At 50.8% G+C, this 24,427-nt stretch overlaps 1 protein-coding gene across 5 annotated transcripts in view; it reads left to right on the top strand.

The window, feature by feature from the left end:
* The window catches only part of LOC142423179 (serine/threonine-protein phosphatase 4 regulatory subunit 1-like), a 95,458-nt gene that overhangs the window by 12,871 nt on the left and 58,160 nt on the right, over positions 1–24,427 (top strand). For 4 of the 5 annotated variants that reach the window (XM_075528388.1, XM_075528383.1, XM_075528384.1 and 1 more), the window contains one exon: positions 21,248–21,380. In XM_075528388.1, the coding sequence (XP_075384503.1) occupies positions 21,248–21,380 (133 nt within the window). Of the gene's footprint in view, positions 1–18,479; positions 18,751–21,247; positions 21,381–24,427 lie in introns of those variants that run through there. The other variant, XM_075528387.1, reaches the window with a different exon arrangement.

Raw genomic sequence — 24,427 nt, forward strand, 5'->3', positions numbered from 1 at the left:
CTCTTAATGAAAACGCTGGCTGGGACAGACGGGCCCTAACATTGTACCTCTGTCCCTGCCCGGCCCTGTCATGCCTGGGCCAATAAAGGCATCGAGAGGTGGGTGTTTTATTGGGTTTCTTCTTTCTCACCTTCCCACTTAAAATCGGTTGCAGTCTGGTCACTCTGACAGGGCCTGGTGGCTCTGTAAACCACTCCAAGGCAACAGATGCCCCGGTGTCTTCCCGCCATGTCTTCCCGCCTTCCTCTGTGATGCTTCCTTTCCCTTTCTCAGATCCCACTCCCCACTTCCTGGAAGTGAACTCTTCCTTGATCTTCAAGGCCCAATCCAAATGTCACTTGTGTTCTAGGGAGCAAAGTGCCATTTTTTTCTGGGCTTGTTTCGCCCTGTCTCCTGTGCCTCGGGCCAAAGTGGGGAAGACGTCATTCCTTTGTGGGATTGGTGGGCGTCCAGAGGCTGTGTCCTCCTGAGCTCCAGGAGTTGATTGACTACTGAATTGTGGGCCCACTGTTGTTGCCTAAAGGAGCCCTGTTGGCATTGACAGGTAAGCATTGGACTGTTAGCCCCAAGTTCAGAGGTTCAAACCCATGGGATAAAACGAAGGCTCTCTGTTCTCATCAAGATTGACAGCCTTGGAAACCTGATACAGGGTTGGTGTGGTTTGGAATCATTGTGATGGTGTTGCTTTTGGCTGTTACCTAGTTAAGCACTAGGCTGCTAACAAAGAGGTTGGTGGTTTGAATCCACCAGCCACTTCTTGGGAGAAAGATGAGGCAGTGTGCTTCTGTAAAGATTTATAGCATCCCAAACCCTGTGGAACAGTTCTGCTCTGTCCCTAGAGTCACTGTGAGTCAGACTGGACTCTAGCAGTGGGTGGCCTGTTAGCTAAAGTGCCCTGTGGACACAGTGGTTAGAGTTCAAAGGTCAGGATGTCTAGCCCACAGGCTGCTCTGGAAAGGTTTCAGTCTTGGAAACCCTATATGGGCACTGCCACTCTGTGCTCCAGGATGGCCGTGAGTTGGAATCGATGTGACAGAAGCGGGGTTAGTTTGGTTTGGGTTTTTACCTGAAATTAACGGTGGAGCAAAGAGCCGATGTGCATGGTGGGTTTGCTGTTAGCCTTTCTTCTGTTTTTGTTCCCTTACTAGAGCGCACCGAGCCTTTTCTTAGTGCAGAATTGCCTGTTAAGTTTCTTCCCTTATTTTATTAGATTTCATCTAGTGTCTTTAAAAAAAATCCTGCTCTGGATTTCCTCCCCTTTGATCAGGATTCTTCCTTGGAATCTTTGGTCAAAATGCTCAGTTGGTGGCAGCCGGGGACCGTCCAGTTCTGGTCTTGTGACAGAGGAGGCCATCATTGTTCAACGCCATTGAAAGCCGGGCCTGAGAGCATGGCCTGTGCTTGGCCTAGGGATTTGGGGGGTTTGGTTTGCACAGTTAGGTCCTTAATCCATTTCACGTTTGTTTTTGTGTTGCTTGTTTTTCGTGGCTGTCGAGTTGCTTCCAACTCTGGCTGTCCATCCATTCTGATGTACAGCAGAATGCAACACTGCCCGGTCCTGTGCCGTCCCCCAGCTGATTTTGTATTTGAGCCCATTGTTGCGGCCACTGTGTCGATCCATCTTGCCCAGGGTCTTCCTCTTTTTCACTTTACCAAACAGTGTCCTTCTCCAGCGACTGTCCTCTCTGACACCATGTCCAGAGTATGTGAGATGAAGTCTTGCCATTCTGCGCTTTTAAGGAGCACTGAGGTATTCACTGTTTCCTTTTTCTGTGTGTGGGAATTAATTTCCCAGTACCGCGTATTGAAGAGGCTCTTCTTTCCCTATCCAATAGACATAGCACCCTTGTTACAAAGCATTTGGCCATAAATGCTTGGATTTATTTCTGGACTGTGATTTTACTCCCTTGGTCTATTTGTTGATTGTCATGTCAGCTCCAGGTAGTTTCGATTATTAAAGCTGTATAAACTAACACACATACACACAACTCTTCCCCTCTGACTCATGGTGACTTTGTGTAGAGTCTCTGAGACTGGAAATCTTGATGGCTTGAGACAGCCTCATCTTTCTCCCGAGGAGCAACTGGCTTCAGGATCGTCTCTGTCTTTGTTCTGTGAGAGCCGAGCCAGTCTGTGACTCGGTGCCAATCTCTCCGAGTTGGTCCTGCTGAGGGCTCAGTGAGCTCTAGGATTTGCAGGCAGGTCTCTCAGGACGTGCACTGCCACCCAGTCAAGTCTGACTCTTCACAGCCGGACAGGGTTGCTGAGGCTGTCCTGTCCGTCTTTATGGGGACAGACAGTCTCCTCCCCCTCCCACCGAGCAGATGGTGGGTTTGAACGTCTGACTTTTCCAACTAGTCCAACACCACCAGTTCTCCTAAGGGCCTTCATTAGATCGGGAGGTTTTCTATCATTATTCTGCAACTCTCCCTTCTGCCTTTGTGCCATCTTCCCTGGAGTCCCCAGGTTGCTTGTTCTTGTTTCATAATTTCATTCAATTATTCAAGCTCTGTCTTCTTGGGCATCTGGTCTTAACTGCTTTTCAGTCTTTGTCATTTTAACTACCTTATCCTTGAATTTGCTAGTTCGATCTTCTGCCTAATTCAATCTGTTGGCAAGTCCTTCTGTGTGCGTTTTCTTGTTCCTGCATTGTTTTCCTTATTTCTTTCAGCTCCAGGGCTGTGCTTTCCCTGACTACTTTTATTATATTTAGTTTATTGACGCCTGCTCTTCCTCTCTCTCCTTTCCCTCCCTTGTTTGGCCACTCCTGGAGCACATTCACTCATCCCCTTTGTCATGTGCATTTGGACAGCCTATTTTTCCCCTCTGGGTTTTAGGTGAAGGAGCCCTGGGAGTGGAGTGGTTAGCCAGTGGGCTGCCAACTGCAAGGTCCACAGTTCGAAACCACCAGCCGCTCCTCAGGAGAAAAGTGAGACTTTTTGCTCCTATAAAGACATGGTCTTAGAAACCCGTGGGGGGCCTTGTGGTCCTTAGCAGGCACCACCATTGGATGATAACCCTGTTTGAATGTTCTGCCCCCTAGGGGCGCATTCCCCTCTCCTGGCTATTGTTCCCATTGCTCCCTCCTCCCATTTTGCAGCCACATTTTCCCAGAGGATATGGGCAAATCCCCTTTGAGTCCAGGGCTTGCCCTCTGGTGTTGTCCAAGGTTTCCACCCCTGCCAAGCCCTAGGGGTTGCTTGATTCTGGACTGATGTTCTAAACCAGCACAGGGAGACTGCCCTCTTACAGGGAGGGGGACTGGTACCTCCAGAAGTTCTCTCAATGGTTTCTCATTGGTCACCTGCCTCCTGACTCCACTGTAAATAACCTTGTGTGGGGGGCGGGCGAGAAGGGGATGGTTATACTCTTTGTGAGGACCGCCCCCCCAGGGAAGTCTGCCTTGTGCTCACAGAACCCACTCTGGTCCTCTTCTGCTCTGGGTGTAGCCTCTACTCAGGATGCCTGCCTCTTAGCACACAGCAGACGCAGGCAGTCGTTCTCAGCGCAGGATGTAAGAGGGAGCAGACAGAGCCCCAGGAGGTCTGTCCTGTTGGTTTCAGAGGGTCTAGGAAGGCGGGTAGGGAGTGACTATGGGAGCCTGCCTTCTGCAGTAGCCGGGCAGCCCACTATGACCAGTGGGGGAAGGGTGTCACTCTGCTCAGACCCGCATGGGGTCTGTCTGGTTGCTGTCAGATCCCCCCCATAGGACCCTGCATCCTAGCACATGCCCGCCTCGGCAGCAGTCCTCAGCACCCACTGGAAGTGGGGCTACCTAACACTCTCCATGTTGTGTCACCTTTATTGTAATCTGCCCCCCATCTCTCTCACCATTGACATAACTCTGCCGTCTGCCCCCACATTTGTGCATCACAGTTCCTGTTGCTAATTTAAGGGGCCCTCGCAGTGCTGTTGGGTAAGCTAACTGCAAGGTTGGAGATTCAAACCTACTAGCCAACTGTGTGGGAGAGGAAACGAGACCATCTGCTCCTGTAAAGACTGACAGCCTCAGAAAACCGATCCAAGGTCGCTATGAGGCGGAGTCAACTTCATGGCAGTGACTTTGATTTTCAGTTTGGTCGTCAGTTGGATCTGGTGATGAGAAGTTGTTAAAAGCACACTACTCAAGGTGCCTGTTCTTCACTAACTCAGCTAGACTGTTGTTAGATGACTTGAGGGAATAGCTTTGATTCAAGGTTCAATATCTTTATCAAGGCAGCATATTTAGGGTCTCTCCAACTTCAGTGGGTCCAATAAGTGTTGAGTCTAGAAGAAATTTGAGATTGTATCCCACATTTCTTCCCCTGTTCTCCTTTGGATTGGGACGCATCCCATCCAATCATGGGAGCTGGGCACTATCCAGCTCCTCTGGTCTCATGGCAAAGGCGGCCATAGTTCCTGGAGGCTCTTAGATTTGCAGTCCTGTGCTCCCTTTGACCCTTCAGTTTCCTAATTCCTCTGCCATCCAGGCAAGCCATCCATGGCTACTCACAGGCTCTCGTAGTCAAGCGGCGTGGATGTGGGTCAGGGTGGGAGTTAGATTAGAAAGTGTAAACTCAGTTGACTGAGCATTTCTGTGTAGCTGTGACCTACGCCCGCCTTCAAACCCAGGTAACTTGTTCGTGAGGGTGTGCCTGTCATGGCGGCTGCTGCATCTCCTCTCCTTTTTTCCCACTCGCTGATTGCTGTTGTTGTCAAGTGGCACAGTACAAACACATTTGCCTACTCACCCCTTTCCTGGCGTACAACTCAGTGATAGCAGTTCCATTAGTCAGGTTGGGTAACCATTATCCCTAATCGATGCCACTTTTCTACAGTTACCGTGCTTTGAGCCTGAGCAGCACATTTGCCCACCGTTACATTTCAAATACGTGGTCACACTTAGCCTGTTGGAAGACAGACAGCTTGATGCAAAAAGTATTGAGACAGACAAGTCAGCAGGCCCTTGGATGCGCTCCCTGGAGCACCCACTCCCAGTCTGCATGGCGAGATGAGCGGGCTGGTTATTTTGGGTCGCTAGCCCTCGTGTTGGCGCACTGTTGTTGCTTGTTGCCGTGACGTTGGCACTGACTCGTAGCAACCATGTGAGTAATAGAATGAGACCCGGCCCCATCCTCTCTTACCTCCACCATCTTTGATGTATCTAGGCTCATTTTTTTGCAGCTGTTGTGACAGCCCATCTCTGGGGAGCTCCCTCTTACTCGCTGGCCCCTCCCCTTGGTCAAAAGTGATGTCCTTACTGGTGTCCAAAGTAAGTCACAAGACGCCTCGCCATCGTTGCTTCCTAGGAGCTTTCTGGTTGTATTTCTCCCAAGACGGGTCCAGTCACTCTTCCGGCAGTCTGTGGCGTATTTGATATCCAACAGCAGTGACTGTCCACTACTGGTCTGTCCGTTTGTCGTTCTGTGGTGGCTTGGCTATTGCTATGGTGCTGGAAGCTCTGTCATTGGTATTTCAAGTACCAGCAGGATCACCATGAATGGTCTATGGGTAGCATCGAAACATTGTCACTTACTGAAAACCTCATGAATAGCAGCAGAACATTGTTAGAGATCGTACCAGAAGTGAGCCCCCCAGAAGATGCTCAAAATGTGACTGAGAAAGAGCTGTCTTCTCAGAGTAACACTGCCCCTACGGATGCGTGTGGAGGACAGCATTTGGGACCTTCATTTGTTAGTGGGGTGTGACTCAAAATGAGAAGAAGCGGTTGCAGACATCATCGTCTCGCCTGCTTTGGACATGCTACCAGGTGACCCTGTCCCTGGAGAAGACGGACCCCATGCTTGGCAGACTGAAGACAGTGAAAGAGAGAAGGCCCCCAACAGTGGCTGCATCAAGGGGCTCAGGCACTTGTGAGCATGGACTGGGCGGTGCCGGGTTCTGTTGGGCATAGGGTTGCCATGGCCAGAATCAGCTCGACGGCACCCGACAACAACATCGGTTATCGTAGAGAAGAGCAAATCCTTTGTCACTCGGAGTTGTAGGTTCCTGAGATTCGGTTTTCTGTTAATCAGAGATGGGCTCTTTTAGGGCCAGAGGCCACTACAGCCAACCAACCAATCCACCAACCAACCAATCCACCCACCCACCCACCCACCCACCAACCAACCAACCAACCAACCGTCATCAATTCAATTGATTCACAGCAACCCTGGAACGCAGGGTAACACTGCTTCCTAGGGTTCCTGAAATCTACAGGAGGAGACAGCCTCATCTTTGTCCCTCATAGCAGTTGGTGGGCTTGAACTGCTGACCTTGTACTTGGCAGCCCCACTGCATAACGCACTAAACTCACTGCCATCCAGTCGATGCCGCCTCATAGCAACCCTATAGGACAGGGTAGAACCGCCCCTGTGAGTATCTGAGACTAACTCTATGCGAGCAGAAAGCCCCACCTTTCCCCAGAGGAGCAGCTGGTGGTTTTGAATGGTTTACCTTGCAGTTGAGCAGTCTAACATGTAATCATCCTGCCACCATTAATCTTGCGCTCTGATCAGGGGCCATCCTGACCTGGAGCCGACTGTGTGTTGGGGTGTTCTTTGGCTGGCTGGCAGACGTGGCTCTCTGGGCCTAGTGTCCTGGAGAGTGGGAAGTCGCCACAGGCACAGAGGGGGCTGCAACTGAGCTGGTTGATCCATTGTCACACAGCCCAAGCGTGTTCAGCCAGGGAGCCCTCAGGGCCCTAGGCTCCTCGGCTGCCCTTCTCTTCTGTCTGTGGATTGCTGATCCTTCTTGGTGAGGGTGTCAGCCCTTCCATGAACCTGATGTGTGGCACAGGGACCCCCAGGGTGATTGCCATTCAGAAGCCGTGTCCTAGCCTCATTCCCAAATGAAGTCACTGCACCCTCAGTACTGGTTGACTTTGTTGCAAATTGGTCCAAGAAACCACATTTTTAGTACTGTTTAGCTTTTCTGCATTGTGTTAAGCTTTCATAGAGCTAACTCCCCCTCTCGTGCCCTGGACAAATGAAAGAAAATCCGGTGACAGAAGCGTGAAGGGTGGTTATTTGTTGGCTGTTTCACTCTGCACTTCTGATTTGAGTATGGAGGCTTGCCGATGGTCCCTGTGGCCCACGCTTGTGGGCTGCAGACGTGGGCCCATGATGCTGCCACGGAGACCACTCTTGCAGTTGAGTGCCACGGTAACAGGAGCCCCACAAGCGGGCAGTTTGAACTGACCGATGTAGTCCCTCACCGGCGAGGGGGCTAGACGGTGGTATGCAGGGCACCAGCTCACAGGGAGGGCTCTGCCTCTCTGTGGGCCCCGGGACAGGCCCTTGTTTCTTCTGTTTGTGTTCCCTGGCTCCTGGAGATCTTCCTGTAGCCTGGCATCGATCTGGCCCCCTCTCTGCTGGCAGCTCACCTGCCTGCTTAATCTCTTTCTGTATCAGAAGGGAGATCCACTTGGAGACACTGGACACTAACCCTGCCTCATTAACACCACAGACACAGCCTGTTCCCAAATGGGCTTCTAACCACTGGCTGCTCGAGAGCTGAGGATGGACCACACTTGCTTTGGTAGACACAGTTCAGGACCTAACAACTCTTTGCTACTTTCTGTGACCTCTCTTCAGGCAGTAGGACCTCTTAGCAGTGGTCAAAAATGTCAGTGGTAGAAAATCCCAAAATTGGGCCCTCGAGGCCACTAGTCATTTCATGTGCTGTCCCCACTGTCAGGACACCACAGGCTTGTTCAGCTGATCTTTACAATCCATCCTTCCATCTATCTATCCCTCTTTTCCTCCCTCTATCCAGTTATTCAGCCAGCCAGCCAGCAACTTTTACGGAGTGTCTACCATGGGTCAGGTGTCCGTGGGTGTTCCACCCGACTGCCAGCTAAAAGTTTGGAGGTTCAAGTCTACCCAGAGATCCCTGGGAGAAAGATCTTTCTGGAGAAGGAGCCATGGAACACTCTAGAGGGCACAGTGCTGCTCTGACAGGCGGGGTGTTCTGAGCACTAGCCGTGTACCTAGCATGTGAATGAGCCAGTCAGACCCATTCACGTAGTGGGTGGAGGCGCCACAGACACCTGGTAAACAGAAGGCAGACTGTGTGTTGGCAGGCTCCTGGGGGAAGAGTAATGGCTGAGGGGTGGGGGCTTAGGTAGGACTTGTGGGTTCAGAGCCCGTAGTCAGGAAGGGCTCTGAGAAGGGGAGGACTGAGCTCCGGGTTTAAAGAGGACAGGGTGGAAACCAAGAGGACATGGCTCGAGGGATCTTCAGGGCAATGGGTCTCCACCAGAGAAGTGGCCAAGGCTTGGGAACCAACAGAGGAACCAGGTGGCCAGAGGGGGTGAAGGAGGGGAGTAGGTGGAGATGAGATCAGAGTGGAGGCATGGGGTAGCCCATGTGGAGGTCTCGAGCAGCACCCCCAGATGCACTCCCCTGTTTTCCATGGTTCTCAGCTGGTGCTGTGGGCCCCCAGGGGTCATCTGGCAGTGGTGGGACCTGTGGGGAGAAGCCAAGGATGCTGCTCCCCTTCCCACCCTACCCCCAATCCTCCTCAGCCCCCACCACAAAGACTGATCGGGCCCAGAATGTCGATCTGCTGGAGGTTGGGAGCCCCGCTCTGTTATTACATAGTTCATCAGCTCCTGATTGATTTAGTTTGTCTTTGAAAGCTTAATAAAGAAGAAGCATTAAACCGTCACGGCGAGAGGTTATTAATCACCACCCCTGGTCAGAGTGATTTAACAAGTGACATTGACGATAATGCTGGCGGAGGCGAGGGGACCCAAGCCTCGCTTGCTGGGGGTGTTTAGGGAAACTGGCACGCTGCGCGAGGCCCTCAGAATCAGATCCTGCACTCACGGGTTCACAGTAACCTTTTTCTTCACCACCCTGCCCCTCTGGATTCTGGTTTTCAAGGTTCGGGCGGGACCTGCATGCTGACCCACCCCTGGAAATGTTTGCCTTCAAAACAAACAAGGATTGCAGAGCCTGGGCACAACGGTTCTATTACCCTTACAGATGAAGGTGCCCTTAGTAGGTTCTCTGCAGATGGCTCCTAGAGTTGGCTTTCCTTCCTTGCCCTGTGCAGTGGGCCCACCTGTATTCTCCCCCAGCATCCGAACCCTTCTCTTGACACTTAACCCACCTAGCATAAAGCAGAAATGGCAAGGGGGGAGAGGGTGGGCTTGCTTGCCGATGGGCTTGGCCTGGGGCCTGCTCCACGATCACAAGGGAGAGGGACCCATGTTGGGGACACAGTCAGGACACCTGCCCCGGAACCTTGAAGGGAAAACCTTTCTCATCAGTTATGTACCTGTGCATGTGGCAGGAGGCCAGTTGGCAAGGAGCAGCGAACCGAAAGGCCAGAGGTTCAAACCCATTAGCAGTTACAGGGGAGGAAGCGGTGGTGGTCAGCATCTGCAAAGATGACAGCCTGGGGCTCCGTGGGGAGCAATTCTAGTCGGTCCTGTGGGCGTGCTATGGGGTGATGTCAACTCGATGTCAGAGGGGTTTGGGGTGTTGGAGATCAGACTTGTATTTTCTTCCTTTTTAATCGTTTTATTAGGGGCTCATACAACTCTTATCACAAGCCATACATACATCAATTGTGTAAAGCACATTTGTAACTCATTGTCCTCATCATTCTCAAAACAGTTGCTTTCCACCTAAACCCCTGGTATCAGCTCATTTTCCCCTCCCTCCCAGCTCCCCTCTCCCTCATGAACCCTTGATAATTTATAAATTATTATTTTGTCATATCTTGCACTGCCCGACATCTCCCCTCACCCACTTTTCTGTTGTCTGTCCCCCAGGGAGGAGGCCACATGTAGATCCTTGTAATCGGTTCCCCCTTTCCAACCCACCCTCCCAATATGGTCACTCCCACCACTGGTCCTGAAGGGAATCATCCTCCCTGGATTCCCTGTGTTTCCAGTTCCTAGCTGTACCAGTGTACATCCACTGGTCTAGCCAGGCTTGCCAGGTAGAATTGGGATCATGATAGTGGGGGGAGGAAGCATTTAGGAACTAGAGGAAAGTTGTATGTTTTATCCTTGCTACATCGCACCCTGAGTGGCTCTCATGTATTTTCAACATGACTGACTGCATCAACGTTGTCGTCTGAGGGTATGGGAGGCTTTGCTGTGCCACCCCCAACAGTCCCTGCAAAGAAACACATCTCTACTGCAGGTTTCTCGGTATTTCAGATGGATTTTACACATCTCTCCTCTGCACTTAATCTGTGTTATTAGGATGATGAAACGTCTTGATTACTGTTACTGAATCCGTTTATTTTAGCACTTACATGATGGTAGAGTTTCTCTCACTGTGAACCATTCTTGCAGGCAGAAGTGAATTACTTAACGGCATTGGTTCCTGGGTTCCTTGTGTTAAGAAGACAGCTCCCGGTGGCTTCAGGTGCTGTACCGAGAGGCTAGTTTTTGTGGAAACGAGATTTTCTTGAGCTCCTGGGCCCTCGTGAATTGAATCCTGCTAATCAAAGTCACAGGAGACTGATTTCCCCCAGAGACCAATCTCTATTAAATGCCGCCTCCATGCCAGGCATTACCAAACAGACCTGGTGTGGCGAGGGAAGGGTGTCCGAGTCTATCGTTGGCTGCAAAAAGGGTCTGCCCAGCTATGCTCCTCTTGCTCCTGGCCTCGGGTGAGTGTGGTGGCCCCGAGCCCTGGAGGGAGAAGTAAAACATGGCTGAGAAGGGGATGGGTGATGGGATGGCTTATAGGAAGAACAGCAGCTGATCTTTCCAGGGTTCCTGCTTGTCAAACACTCTGTTTCCTGTCTTCTTTGCCTCTCCCATCATTTCACCTACACCGAAACCACTGTCTCGTGTGGGCACAGTTGTGCCTCTTTTGAGTTCTGGAAACAGAGGGTGATAGGATTTATCCAAGAGTGTACACCAACGAATGAGAGGCCGAGCTTGATTTCAGATCCAGGTGTGCAGATCCAAGGCTTGCCGCTCTCACTGATTACACAGGTATGCAACTAGCAGCCTTGAAATGACAGGGGTGGCATTTCATCTTTTATTTTTTAAAAATGTTTTTCTTCTTTTTTTTCTGTTTTATGTATGTAGCTGTAGATTAGCTTTTAACTCCTCATTCAGGATTTGTACTTCTTGAGATTAAACATTCCCATTGTTTTTTTACCCTCTCAGTTCTGGGAAATTGGTGGCCGTTCTCTCTTTGAATACTGTCTTTCCCCGTTTTCATTCTTTCTTTCTGGAATGAATTCCTCTTGGCCTCATAGTAAGGCGCCTTAGCATTCTGGTCTCCGCGCGTCATAATTACCATCTCGTGTTTTCATCGCGTGTTTCCCTGTATTGAACTGGTGGTTGGCAGCTCAACCTTCCAGCTCACTAATTCTCTCTTGAGCTGTGTCTAAACTGCTCTTTACATCAGTGACTGGATTTTTAATTATGCGCAGTCGTTTCTACTTGGTTCTTTTTCAGATCCACCTGTTGATCTCAGAAATTCTCGAAACAAATGATGATTTCTGGGTTTTGTTTTTGAAACCCTGAGTCATTTTAAGCATAGTTGGTTGATAGCCCGTTACTGAATTATCCCTTATTCCTGGTGATGAGAGTCCAAACTCTTTGGGTGGTTTTATCTGCTACCTCTTCCTCATGAAAGTGTGTGGTGATGAGTAGCCGTACCTCCCTTTACTGCCAGCCAGTCTTCCACAGGGGAGCCTGGCGGCATAGTGGTGGTGAGCTGGGCTGCAGCCTGCAGGGTCAGCAGTTTGAAGCCACTGGCTTCCCCAAGGGAGAGAGACGGGGCTTTATACTCCCATAACCAGTACAGTCTCAGAAACCCACGAGGCATCTCTGTCCGATACTATAGGGTCACTGGGAGTCAGCATCCCCTAGCTGGCAGTGGGTTTGGGTGTATTTTCAGTAGGAGTGGTTTTATGCAGCTCCAGGGGTTGAGGCTGTGAAAGTGTCTTTTTAGAGTGTTTGCTTCGGCCCCGTGCCTCGATTTTGCATGAATCGAGACACACCATCTTGGTCCTAGCTCAGCCTGGGGGCTCTAGACTTTGTGGTGGGCATTTGGATCCTACACCTGCCTGGGGCACTGCCCTGGGGTTTTGATACCACAAGAGTGTCTGCCCTCCACCCCCGCCCCCACCCCACCTCTACTGTGTCCTGTCTCCCCAGCTGTTTATAGGTGCACTACCGCAGGCCAGCGCCTCAGACCAGTGACTAGGTGTTCCCTGTTGGCCGGTGGGGAAGCACTTCTGCTGCTAATCTCCCATTGCTGTTCACCTTCCTGTTCCTCTTTCAGGGATGTCTTTTCAAATACGAGGGCAAGTGAGAAAAGTATTGCTTCCAAATCATAGAAACTATTAAGTGAATGGATGAAATTGTGGAGTCCCTGTGCCGCACCACAGCCTCCATGTGGGCCGGAACACTGCTGGGTGCCAGGTGCCCCCTCTTGGATCCTTCCCGAACCATTCGTCCAAACAGCTTCCTCGAGGGGCTCAGACTGTGTCCCTTCCACATGTTCCCGGAGTGTGGGAAACAAAGGATGGGCTAAGACTCCCCAACAAAGAGCTCATAGCTCAGCCCTTGCTGCCCTTGACAAGCGAGATGGTCCACTGTCATGGTGGGACCTTGCCTGCTCTTTTTCTAATCAATGCAGTTTCCTGTTTCTCACAAACCTCCACTGAAGCCCTCATGAGGGTCCTCCTGTGTCCTTCAAGAAAATCCTACATCCCAAACAGTAGTCCTCATAGCCTTCTGAACTGACCCTGTGTCTTGAGTGAACTCACCCAGGAGATGACTCAGACGCTGCTGTTTGGATGGGTCTTTTTCTCTCTGAAGGCGCCCCAATGAGACCAAGACAAGCCTAGTACAGAGACACAGATAAGTGTCTTCTTGGGATAAATGCAGGCGTGTCTGAATTGGAACGGAAGTAGTAATACTTTGGATGCACCCACGTGTTTTATCTCAGTATCAGTGAGGTTGGGAGGTCACGTCAGCCTCTTCCACTCCGACTTCATGTTGCTGAGAGTTCCAGGAGCTGTGATTTGAAGCTAGTTACCTAAAGTCCCTCCTCCTTCGGCAGCACGCAGGCTGGGGGGTAGGAGCCGGCTGGACGAAGGCACCCGCTGCTGGGAAATACACCAGGATGCCAGCTCGCTACCTGTGACAAAGAGCTGAGTAGTTACCTAGACATCCAGTTACTTCCCACTGGACGGAGTCTAGAAGAGTGAGGAGTGACAGTGCTTTCTAAAGGGGCAAGTAGACCACAACAAAAGAAGCTGTCAGGCCATTTTAAGACCTACACTTGCATGCCTTTGAAACAAAGTATAATTGTCCCAGAGGACTGTGACTCTTGAGGTCTCATTCTGTCCTGTGCACTCTTTTTTTTTTTTTTTTTTTTACATTTTATTAGGGGCTCATACAACTCTTATCACAATCCATACATATACATACATCAATTGTATAAAGCACCTCCGTGCATTCTTTGCCCTAATCATTTTCAAACCATTTGCTCTCCACTTAAGCCCTTTGCATCAGGTCCTATTTTTTATCCCCCGTCCCTCATGAGCCCTTGATAATTTATAGATTATTATTTTGTCATATCTTGTCCTATCCGGAGTCTCCCTTCCCCCCTCTTCTCTTCCGTCCATCTCCCAGGGAGGAGGTCACATGTGGATCCTTGTAATCAGTTCCCCCTTTCCAACCCACTCACCCTCCACTCTCCCAGCATCGCCCCTCACACCCCTGGTCCTGAAGGTATCGTCCACCCTGGATTCCCTGTGCCTCCAGCTCCCATATACCCTTATACCTGGTCCCTTTGGCACCTCGTGATCGCACAGGCTGGTGTGCTTCTTCCATGTGGGCTTTGTTGCTTCTGAGCTAGATGGCCGCTTGTTCACCTTCAAGCCTTTAAGACCCCAGACACTATCTCTTTCGATAGCTGGGCACCATCAGCTTTCTTCACCACATTTACTTGTTCACCCGCTTTGGCTTCAGCAGTTGTGTCGGGAGGGTGAGCATCGTAGAGTGCCAATTTAATAGAAGAAAGTATTCATGCATTGAGGGAGTGCTTGAGTAGAGGCTCAAGGTCCTTCCGCCACCTTAATACTAAACCTATAAATATAGACACTTAGATGTATTTCCTATCCTCATATATATATTTGCATGTACATGTCTTTGTCTAGGCCTCCATAAATGTCCCTGGACTGCTAGCTCTTTCCTCCATCTCCCTTGACTTTCCTCCTGCCCCACCACCATGCTCCGTCCCCACCTGGGCTACAGCTATACCTCTTCTCTACGCAACCTTACCCTTGATCATTCCCCACCAGGCCTGCCTCTCCCCCCTCACTACCATTTTGGATCCCATGTTGTTCCCTTGTCCCTGTGTTTGTTAACACCACTTCCTTACCCCCCCACCTCCCCCCACCCCAAGTCCCCCCCGGAACTGTCGGTCCCATTGTTTTTCCTCCAGATAGTTCATCCAGCCTGTCCTATTCAGACAGACCTGTGGAGACAATAACACGCACGAAAACAAGACAGAGGAAAACAAAGCAACAGTATACAACCAGACAACAAAACAACAAAAACAAACCACTGACAAAGAACAAAACAAAACACATCAAGAAAGAAAAGCTTGTAGTTAGTTCAAGGATCATCTGTTGGCCCTTAGGAGTGTTTTCCAGTTCAGTTTGTTGGGACACCACGCCCTGGCCCCAAAGTCCACTTTCAGCATTCCCTGGGGACCTTGCCGCTCCATTCCCTTGCTGTTCTGCTGCACTCCCCCAGTGCTTTGCCTCGGTGTGGTGGGATCAGGTCAGGTGCAATTCCCACACTGTGTCTCCGGTGCTGTCCCCTGTATCGCCCCTTAGTCACGGAGGGGCATCATGTCTCATAGTAGGGCCAGCCATGTTGTTCTCTCTGTGGACTGGCTGCTCTACTCAGGAACATCATCCTCACGGCCTGGTGAGCCAGGCTGTGTTCCACTGTCTCCTCCTGCCCCTTCATCTGCTCCCGTGTGCTCTGATCAGATATGTCTATCTCCCAGAGCTGCAGAATCAATGTCATCTTTGAAACAAATTCTTCTTGGGGGAGGGGCAGGAATCCACTTAATTTTGGTGCTGGGGCCAGTCTCCCAGACCTCTCCACTGGTTCCCTACTCCATGCCGGGATGTTGCATTCACACCTTGCGGCACTAGGTTGAAGTCTGGCCCCACTTTCCCTGTGGAGATATAAACAATACCCCCCCTTGGGTGGGTTAGTGCCCCATGCCCCCACTCCCCTTTTCTTCCTTATATTCATCCTTTTGTTTTCCTTTCCCCACCTCCTCCACCCCTGTGCACTCTTTTTAAAGAAAATTTTTCAATCTTTTCATTAGGGGCTCATACAACTCTTATCACATGCCATACATACATCAACTGTATAAAGCACATTTCTACATTCATTGCCTTCATCATTCTAAAAACAGTTGATCTCCACCTAAGCCTCTGGCATCAGCTTCTCATTTTTCTCCTCCCTCTCTGCTCCCCTCTTCCTCATGAACCCTTGATAATTTATAAACTATTGTTTTAGCATATCTTGCACTGTTCAACGTTTCCCTTCACCCACTTTTCTGTTGTCCATCCCCCAGGGAGGATATCACATGTAGATCCTTGTAATCGGTTCCCCCTTCCAACCCACCCTCCTAGTTTCGCCACTCCCACTACTGGTTCTGAAGGGATCATCCGCCCTGGATTTCCTGTGTTTCGAGTTCCTATCTGTACCAGTATACAGCCTCTGGTCTAGCCTGATTTGTAAGGTAGAATTGGGATCATCATGGGGGGGGGGGTGCATTTAGGAACTAAAGGAAAGTTATGTTTCCTCCTTGCTACATCACACCCTGACTGGCTCGTCTCCTCCCCGAGACCCTTCTGTAAGGGATGTCCAGTGGCCTACAAATGGGCTTGGAGTCTCCACTCCGCACTTCTCCTCATTCACAATGATAAGATTTTTTGTTCTGATGATGCCTGATACCGGATCCCTTTGACACCTGATGATTGCATAGGCTGGTGTGCTTCTTCCATGTGGGCTTTGTTGCTTCTGAGCTAGATGGCTGCTTGTTTACCTTCAAGCCTTTAAGACCCCAGACACTATATCTCTAATAGCTGGGCACCATCAGCTTTCTTCACCACATTTGCTTATGCACCCATTTGTCTTCAGCAATCTTTTCATGGAGGTGAGCACACAATGATATGATTTTTTGTTCTTTGATTCCTGATAACTGATCCCTTCAGCACCTCGTGATCATGCAGGCTGGTGTGCTTCTTCCATGTGAGCTTTGTTGCTTCTGAGTTAGATGGCTGCTTCTTTACCTTCAAGCCTTTAAGACCCCAGATACTATATCTCTTGATAGCGGGGCACCATCAACTTTCTTCACCACATTTGCTTATTCACCTGCTTTGTCTTCAGCGGTTGTGTCAGGACAGTGAGCATCATAAAATGTCAATTTAATAGAAGAAAGTATTCTTGCATTGAGGGAGTACTTGAGTGGAGACCCAATGTCCATCTGCTACATTAATACTAAACCTATAAATATATGCACATAGATCTATTTCCCCATCCTCATATAGAAATATATTTACATATGTATATCCCTTTATTTAGATCTCTATAAATGTCCTTTGCCTCCTAGCTCTTTCCTCTATTTCCTTTGACTTTCCTCTTGTCCCACTATCATGCTCAGCCATCATTTGGGTTTCAGTAATTCCTCTTGGTTACATTACCCTTGATCACACCCTACGAGGCCTCCCACACCCTCCTCACCACCAATTTGAATCACTTGTTGTTCCCTTGTCCCTGGGTTTGTTAACATCACTCTCTTTCCCCCCACTTCCCCCTCTCCCAAGTCTCCCCGGAATTGTTGTTCCCATTGTTTTCTCCTCCAGATTGTTCATCCAGCATATCTTATTTAGACAGACCTGCGGAGATACTAACACGCCCCCAAACAAGACAGAGCAAAACCAAGCAACAATATACAACAAAACAATAACAACAACAAACCAATGACAAAAAGCAAAACAAAGCACAAGAAGAAAGAAAAGCTTGTAGTGAGTTCAAGGACTTTTAGTTGGCCTTTAGGAGTGTTTTCCAGTCTCGTCTGTTGGGGCACCACGCCCTGGCCCCAAAGTCCACCTTCGACATTCCTTGGAGACCTCGCCGCTCCATTCCCTTGCTGTTCTGTTGCATCCCCATAGTGTTCTGCCTCCGTGTGGAGGGATCAGATTGGGTGTATTTCCCACACCATGTCTCTGTTGTTGTCCCTTGTAGGGCTATGGGTCACTGAGGGGCATCATGTCTCATAGTGGGGCCGGCCATGTGGTCCTCTCTGTGGACTGGCTGCTCTAATGGGGAACATTGTCCTCAAGGCCTGGTGGGCCAGGCTGTGCTCCACTCTCCTCCTCCCCCTTCATCTGCTCCCGTGTGCTCCGATCAGATATGTCCCTCTCCTGGCGCTGCAGATTCCATGCCGTCCTTTGAAATAAATTCTTCTGGAGGGAGGGGCTAGGGTCCATAGTAGTTGAGATTGGGGCCCACCCCACAGACCTCTCCACTGGTTCCCTACTCCACGCAGGCATGTCGCACTCACATCTTGGGGCACTGGGTTGAAGTCTGGTCCCACTTTCCCTGTAGAGATATAAACAATACCCTCCCCTTGGTGGGTTAGAACACAGACAGTGAAACATTTTAATCTCTAATTACTCACCTAAAAGAGAAAAGAGCCAGTGTGTGTGGTTTCAAAGAAGAGTGCACCTGGGTGCACATCCAGGAGCCCTGGTGGCGCAGTGGTTGGGTGCTCGGCTGTTGACAGAAAGGTTGGTGGTTCCAGCTCAGCCAGTGGCTCTGCTGGGACCAGGTTAAGCATGTGTTCCCGGAAGGGTGCCCCCGGCCGTCCAGCATAGGGGCAGTGCTGCTCTGTCCTGGGGTGTCACTGTGGATCAGAGTCTACTCCATGACTCCTAACAGTGGCCACACACACGCCCCAGTGACTGGTCATGTTACTTGGGTGCCAGCTCAGAGCCCTGCCCACCCACTGCCATAGATGTAGTCTGCAGAACGTCACCCAGTCGACTCCGACTCACAGTGCCCCTGTGTGGGGTTTCTGAGGCTTTGCATGTCTGTGTGGGAGTCGACAGCTTGGCCTTTCTCCCTTGGAGCAGCTGGCGGGTGGGCTTGAACTCCTGACTTTGGGGTGAGCCACCCAGTGGTACATGAGCTCGCCACTAGGACTCCTTGAGTAAGGGCACAGTGTCACCTTGTGAACAGGTGCAAGTTTACCTTTCCAGAGCCGACCAGTGAGGCCATTCACGTGCCAAGACCAGCCCCAGGGAAGTCCCTGGCAGTCTGTGGCTTGATTTTCTTTCATGTCACTAATTATGTGTGTACGTGTGTGTTACAGTGGGGAGTGGAAAGGATGCTGTGAGAATGTGAGGTGTCCCCTGACTGGCACATTTCCCATGAGTGTGTTTCCTTCCACTCCAGCAGGCAGCTCTCCAGCACCGGCAAGAGCCCTCTTGGTAACTGCAATTCCAGTCCAGCCAGCTCCCTAGCCTGCCTTGTCAACTTGCTGGATGCCGTCTTCCCAGCAGGCAGAGTGGTCGTCGCAGGGATGGTTACAATGGCGGCACCTGCCTTTCTATGACTCTTCAGGGGGACCCAGGGGTGCACAGCCATGAGCCAATCCTGAGATCGTGGTGGCCCAGGTCCAGTCCTGCACGAGTGTGTCTGGTGAGCCCACCCAAGTCACCAGGCCGTATCTGGGTTTGCAGGTGCGTGGTAGATGTGTGCTAAGCAGCCTTGGTGTAGACACTGCCCAGAGTTCTGCACCACATTTTCACTGTTTTCCACTTGCACACACACTGATTTGACAGCTGTAATTTAGTAACTCGTCCGGACGGAAACTGCAGGCTGCACACGAGCATTTGCCCAGCAGTTTACTAAGTTATTCTGCTGGAGTAAGGATGCCTGGCTTCAACAGGTTGGACTCTGGGGTCGCAGATAACCCCTGGAGGGAGCAGCCGCCAGGGAGCCACTTGGGGTGAGGCGTGAGCAAGGGAGAGGCCCCGCTCTCAGGCACCAAATTGCTCATCTGTAAAATGGAGATAAGAGAGTCTTTACTTGGTTGAGTTGTTATGAGAATTGAATAAGCTCACCCTGTAAAGCTTTTAGCTGTCCTTGGTCTGTTATAAGTGCTTAAAGAATTTAGCTATTAATTTTACTGTTATGGCTGTATCTTAGTTATCTACTGCTGCTATTATCGAAGCACCACGAGGGATGGCTGTAGCAAAGAGACATTTACCCTCCCAGTTTTCAGGACTCCGAAGTCTGAATTCGGAGTGCCCGTTGTAGGGAAGACTTCCTCTCTGGGTCGGCTTTGCGCAAAGGTCCTGGTCTCCCTCCTTTCAGTCCCTGGGGGCCCGGTGGTCCCTGAAGAGCTCTACGTGTCTTGGCAGCAGGCTCCCCCTGGGTCTAGGAGGTTCTCAGTGCAGGGGCCCCAGGTCCAAAGGAAGGGTTCCTCCCACAACTCATCTTTCTTTGTGGCATTTGGCCCCCTGACCTCTGCTTGCTCTTCCTCTTTTCTCTGGGGAGACAAAAGGTGTGGAAGGTCCCACCCCTGGGACACTCCATTCGTCAGGGAGAAGGCCCTGGCAGACCTTACTGACTTTTCACAGCAGATTGCCTCCCGGACTCGGCACATACCTGCCCACTGTGTCACCACGTAACTGCCAACCCACTGAGAATCGTGCTCCAGTTAATGTGGCACCTATCGAGGGAGACACAACTCCATCCATGGCAGAACTGTCACGACTACTCTTGCCACCTGCTCAGTGGGCCCCAGGAGCAGTCATCATGCTTCATGGAGTGTGGCGTAGTGGTTACATGTTGAGCTGTGCTCTGTGAGGTCAGCAGTTTAAAACCACCAGCTCCTCCTCGGGAGAAAGAGGGGCTGTCTACTCCCGTCAACAGTTATAGTCTCAGGAAACTCCCAGGGGCAGTTCTGTCCTGTCCTGTGGGATCACTGTGAGTCCACACTGATGCATGGCAGTGAATCTGGGAGAAGGGAAAGAAGGTAATTCTATGGTGGGTTCAGAACTACTGCCATTTTGGTCAGGAGGGTCCTTGTCGAAACGCAAGAACTTCGGAGTGAATTTATTCCTTAGGCGTTTTCTGAGCAGCGACTGTCCTGGAAGTTCCGTGCTGGGTTCTGAGACCCCCACAGCAGGCTGGCCATCAAGGAGCTATTACCGTGCTTTTGCCCAGCTGACAGTCCCACACCATGAGGTCAGCAAGGGGCCACCCCAGGAGCATGGGAGGAGAGTGGGTGAGAAGGCCTTGTGGAGAGGTGCTGGCTGGACCTGGGCGCCAGGGAGGAGAGTGAACAGGGGCAACCTCTGCAGAGGGCCTTGCGGGAGGTGAGAGCCAGGGGCCGTTCTGGCACCCTAGAGAGTGGTGGCCATGGTCCAGGTTTGCCAGAGCCATGGTGAGGCCAGTTCCCGGTGGTCTTTTTGTGCATCCTGAGGGGCCCGGGTGAGCTTTGTTCCCATACAGCAGTGTGGAAGGGTCATAGCCCCCAGTACGTGGTAGTCTGACCAGCTTTCCAGCCCAGCTCTCTTGAGCTCATGACTCCACTGTACTGGAAAGCTGGTGCTGTCTGCCTGCCCTGGGTCAGGGCTGCCGACAAAGGGGCGAGGGGCTTTGGCCATGGACTTGTTGGGCCCTGTTACCCATCGATGTCTGGTTGGCATTTGCTGGGCCAGAGATATAGTTGGTGGGAAGCGATGTCATGGAGTGGGTGACGTCATATGAGCATATGAGCATAAGTCATGGTAGTGGAGTGAACTGTATGACTCTTGCTAAGGGGACCAAACTTTCTTTTCATTAGTGATCTTCACTCTTTTTGAACAAAACCGTACAGTGCTGACTGCCTAGGAGTAAGACTCTCGGTCATGTCCCACTGAGTTCCAGGTAGTGGGGTAGTTGCCAGGCAGATGGGTTAGTGGTGACATACGCGGCAGACGACAGGCAGGCAGCATTCAAAGACGAATGTCCACCTTTTCTGAAGACTGGCCCTCACCACCCATGTCTGGGGTGGTGGCAGTGTCCTCTGTATTTGGAATTAGCTGGCCCATGTGTGGTTCTCAGCAGGCTTTGTTGAAAGAAGCTGGGCAGCCTGGCGTGAGGCCTCATTCCCAGAGGTGGCTCTTCCAGGTGTTTTCCACATGCCTTTGCGTTTGATGCCCAACTTTGTTTTTTTTTCCCCACCAGATGGGTTTGAGGACTACGGCCCAGACTGTGACAGCATGAGGGTGTCAGCCTTTCTGGACATCCCTGGCCAGGACCATCTGCCTCCACTCAGGCGCCTGGAGAAGTATGCCTTCAGCGACAACATTTTTAACCGGTAAGTCCTCGAGTCGCCTGCAGGCTCCCAGGCCCTGGCTGTGCTGCGTCACCTGAGCTGCCCCATCTCTGCAGCGGGTCCTGGGAACTCCGGGGTGTAGTGGGATCCTGGCTGTTGCCTGGATGCTGGGGTCCTGGGGACCATTTGATTCCATTCTCTCATGAGCGTTGTTACTGTTTTATGATTGTTGTTACTATTTACTGAGCACCTGGTGAGCCGGGGAGGAGACCATGATGAAAAGCCTTCACTGCCATCCAGTTGATTCTGACTGATTGCGACCCCATGGGTCAGGGTAGAACTGCCCCCGTGGGGTTCCGAGACTGTACTCTGTAGGAGTAGAAAGCCTGGTCTTTCTCCCGTGGAGCCGGTGGTGATTTCAAACTGCTGACTTTATGGTGAGAGCCCTACTAGGAACCCACTGTGCCAAAAGGAGTCTCCATAATTAGGACTGAAAACCTGGTTGGACACAGACAGCCCTCAGGAAAAGGAAATGTGCCATTTGAGATGCAGTGGAAGGCTGACCAGTTCATTGTACTTTTTGGCCACCCTGTCTGTGCTGCCGGGAGCCCTGGTTTGCAATGTGGTTACTCATTGGGCTGCTAACTGTGGGTCAGCAGCTCGAAACCACCAGCCAGCTACTCCTTGGGAGAGACAGGCAGGGCTTTCTACTCCTGTGAAGTGTTACAGTCTTGAAAACTCACAGAGGCAGTTCACCCTGTCCTCCCTAGAGGGTCATTTCGAGTCGGCATCAATGTAGTGGCAGTAAGCTTGGTTGATGTGTGCTGCGGGGCCGTGGTGGCGGCGGGCTGGCAGCTCCACTGCAGACACCAACCGCGGAACTCTTCTTTGCAGCAGCCGAGCCCGACTCGTGCTTCAGGAAGAAAGCAGAGATGAAAGTAACTCCTTCCGTTTGCAGTCAACCCACACGTACCCTTCCTGTCTCCGACGGGGGATTCCCTCTCTTCCAATCCCACCTGATAGCCCAGCACCCTCAGTGTTCTGTCTCTTCCCTCCTGGCCCACACACCCGCTCCTTGCCCTGGCTGACTCCGGGCAGCTCTTGTTCCCCGCAGCTCACTGACCGCGCCTTTCCTCACACCTCCCCTTCCCCACCCTCTTCTTGGAAAGACAAGATGACAACTGAGGAGTCACTTTCCGGAGCCTGCCAGTCACTTCTTGCTGTTTGTGTACAAGTTGATGCCAACTCATGATCTGTGCCATGACATCTGTTGGCTCATAGAAAGCGCCCAGCAGTGAGTCTAATTATGGGCTCCCCGATGTAGATCTGAATGCCGTCTCTGGCGAGCACTTCTGAATGTGGATGTAGTCCTCTGTCTGGCTTTCTTTCATGACTAGTGCCCTGCCTGGCTTGCCTCCATCTTCACTAGGATGCCCTTCTTTCTCACGCGCGCCAAGTTGTATTGGCTCACCTCTCACATCTGGATCTGAGCTGCAGCTGGGATGACATTTGTTGTTTGTGCGTGGTGTGAGGTGGGAGTCAGGATTTGTTTCCTTCCGTGTGGTGTCCGATTGACCCAGCTGCAGGACTGAAGATGCTGCTTCACCTACTGATCTGCGGCGTGATCTTTGTCTTAAATCCAGTGTCCCTGGGTGTGTGGTTTCTACCTGGGCTGTCGACAGCACACTGTCCTCACCACTGGAACTTTTCAACCCAAAGGCTTGCTGGCAGCTAGAGTAAGTCCACCCACATTGTTCTTCTTCAAAATCGTCTTGCCTAGTCTTAGGCCTTTGCATGTCCAAATGCACTGAACCATCAGCTCATCAATTCCCTGCTGGGATTTCCATTGGGGTTGCCTTGGGTCTATAGATCCATTTGGAAAGAATTGACATCCGTACAATATGCAGTCTAACAATCCTATTTATTTAGATTAAAAAAAATTCTTTGAGGATCCTTGGTGGCATCGGGGTTATGCATTGGGCTTCTGACCACACCAGGTTAGCACTGGGCTGTCCACTCCCATGAATAGTCACATTATGGTTGAGTTAAATCTACCCTCTTGTTATTTCTCTCAACTGTACTTGTTCCCTCCCTCTTCCTCCCACTGCCCCACAATACAATGTTAACGGGTTTTGCATTATGCAGCCAGCCCTGTATGGTTTGAAGCATTGAAAAGAACATGCTATTTTGTATTTATTAACATTTTTACAGTTTTGAGAACTTTTTATGTCTTTCTGTCCTAAGTGTGCATTTCCATCAGCACGTATGCGCCCTCTGTTTGAGGAAGGGGTCCTGGTGGCATAGTGTCTACATGCTAGCTGTTAGGTCGGCAGTTCAAAACCAACAGCTGCTGTGCAGGAGGAAGACAGGGCTTTCTACTCCCATACAGAGTGACAGGCTCAGAAACCCACAGGGGCGGCTCTACCCTGTCCTACGGGGTTGCTATGAGTCAGCATCAACTTGACGGCAGTGGGTTTGCTTTATTTACTTATTTATTTTTTAACTTACAGGAGCTGTGGTCATTGAGCACTTGGCAGCTAACCCACAGGCTGGCTGTTCGAGCCTACCAGCTGCTCCTGGGGTGGAGGGTGAGACTTTCTGCTGCTGTGAGGATTGACGGTCTTGAAAGTCCTCGGAGGCGGTTCTGTCCTGCCCTGTAGGCTCACTGTGAGACGGAGTCATTACGATGGGATTGGGTTTGCTTTTTATAGTTTGTTGTTTTGCCAGAAGAGCTTCCTACACCAGCTCTTGTTAGTACAAGACGGCTGCTGGTGAATTCTCCCTGCTTTTTTTTTTTTTTTTTTTGCCTTAGAAAGTCTCTGTTCTGCCCTTTGTGCTGGATTGTGGGGCATTAGTTTTAGTTTTACTTTCAGTCATTAAAGATGATGCATTGTCTTCTGACTTGTGTAGCTTCTCATGGGAAGACCATCCTCTTTTGTCTTCCGGGCCCACAGTGCTGCTGCATTGTCTCTGGCTGCCTTGCCATGGCTCTTTTCATCTTTGATATGTTTACGGGGTATCCGTATTCTTTATCCTATGTGGGGACTCTAAGCTTCTTGGATCAATGTATTACCATCTTTCATCATTTC

The sequence above is a fragment of the Tenrec ecaudatus genome, chromosome 12 (assembly GCF_050624435.1).
Source record: "Tenrec ecaudatus isolate mTenEca1 chromosome 12, mTenEca1.hap1, whole genome shotgun sequence".
In the NCBI taxonomy this organism is placed as follows: Eukaryota; Metazoa; Chordata; class Mammalia; order Afrosoricida; family Tenrecidae; genus Tenrec; species Tenrec ecaudatus.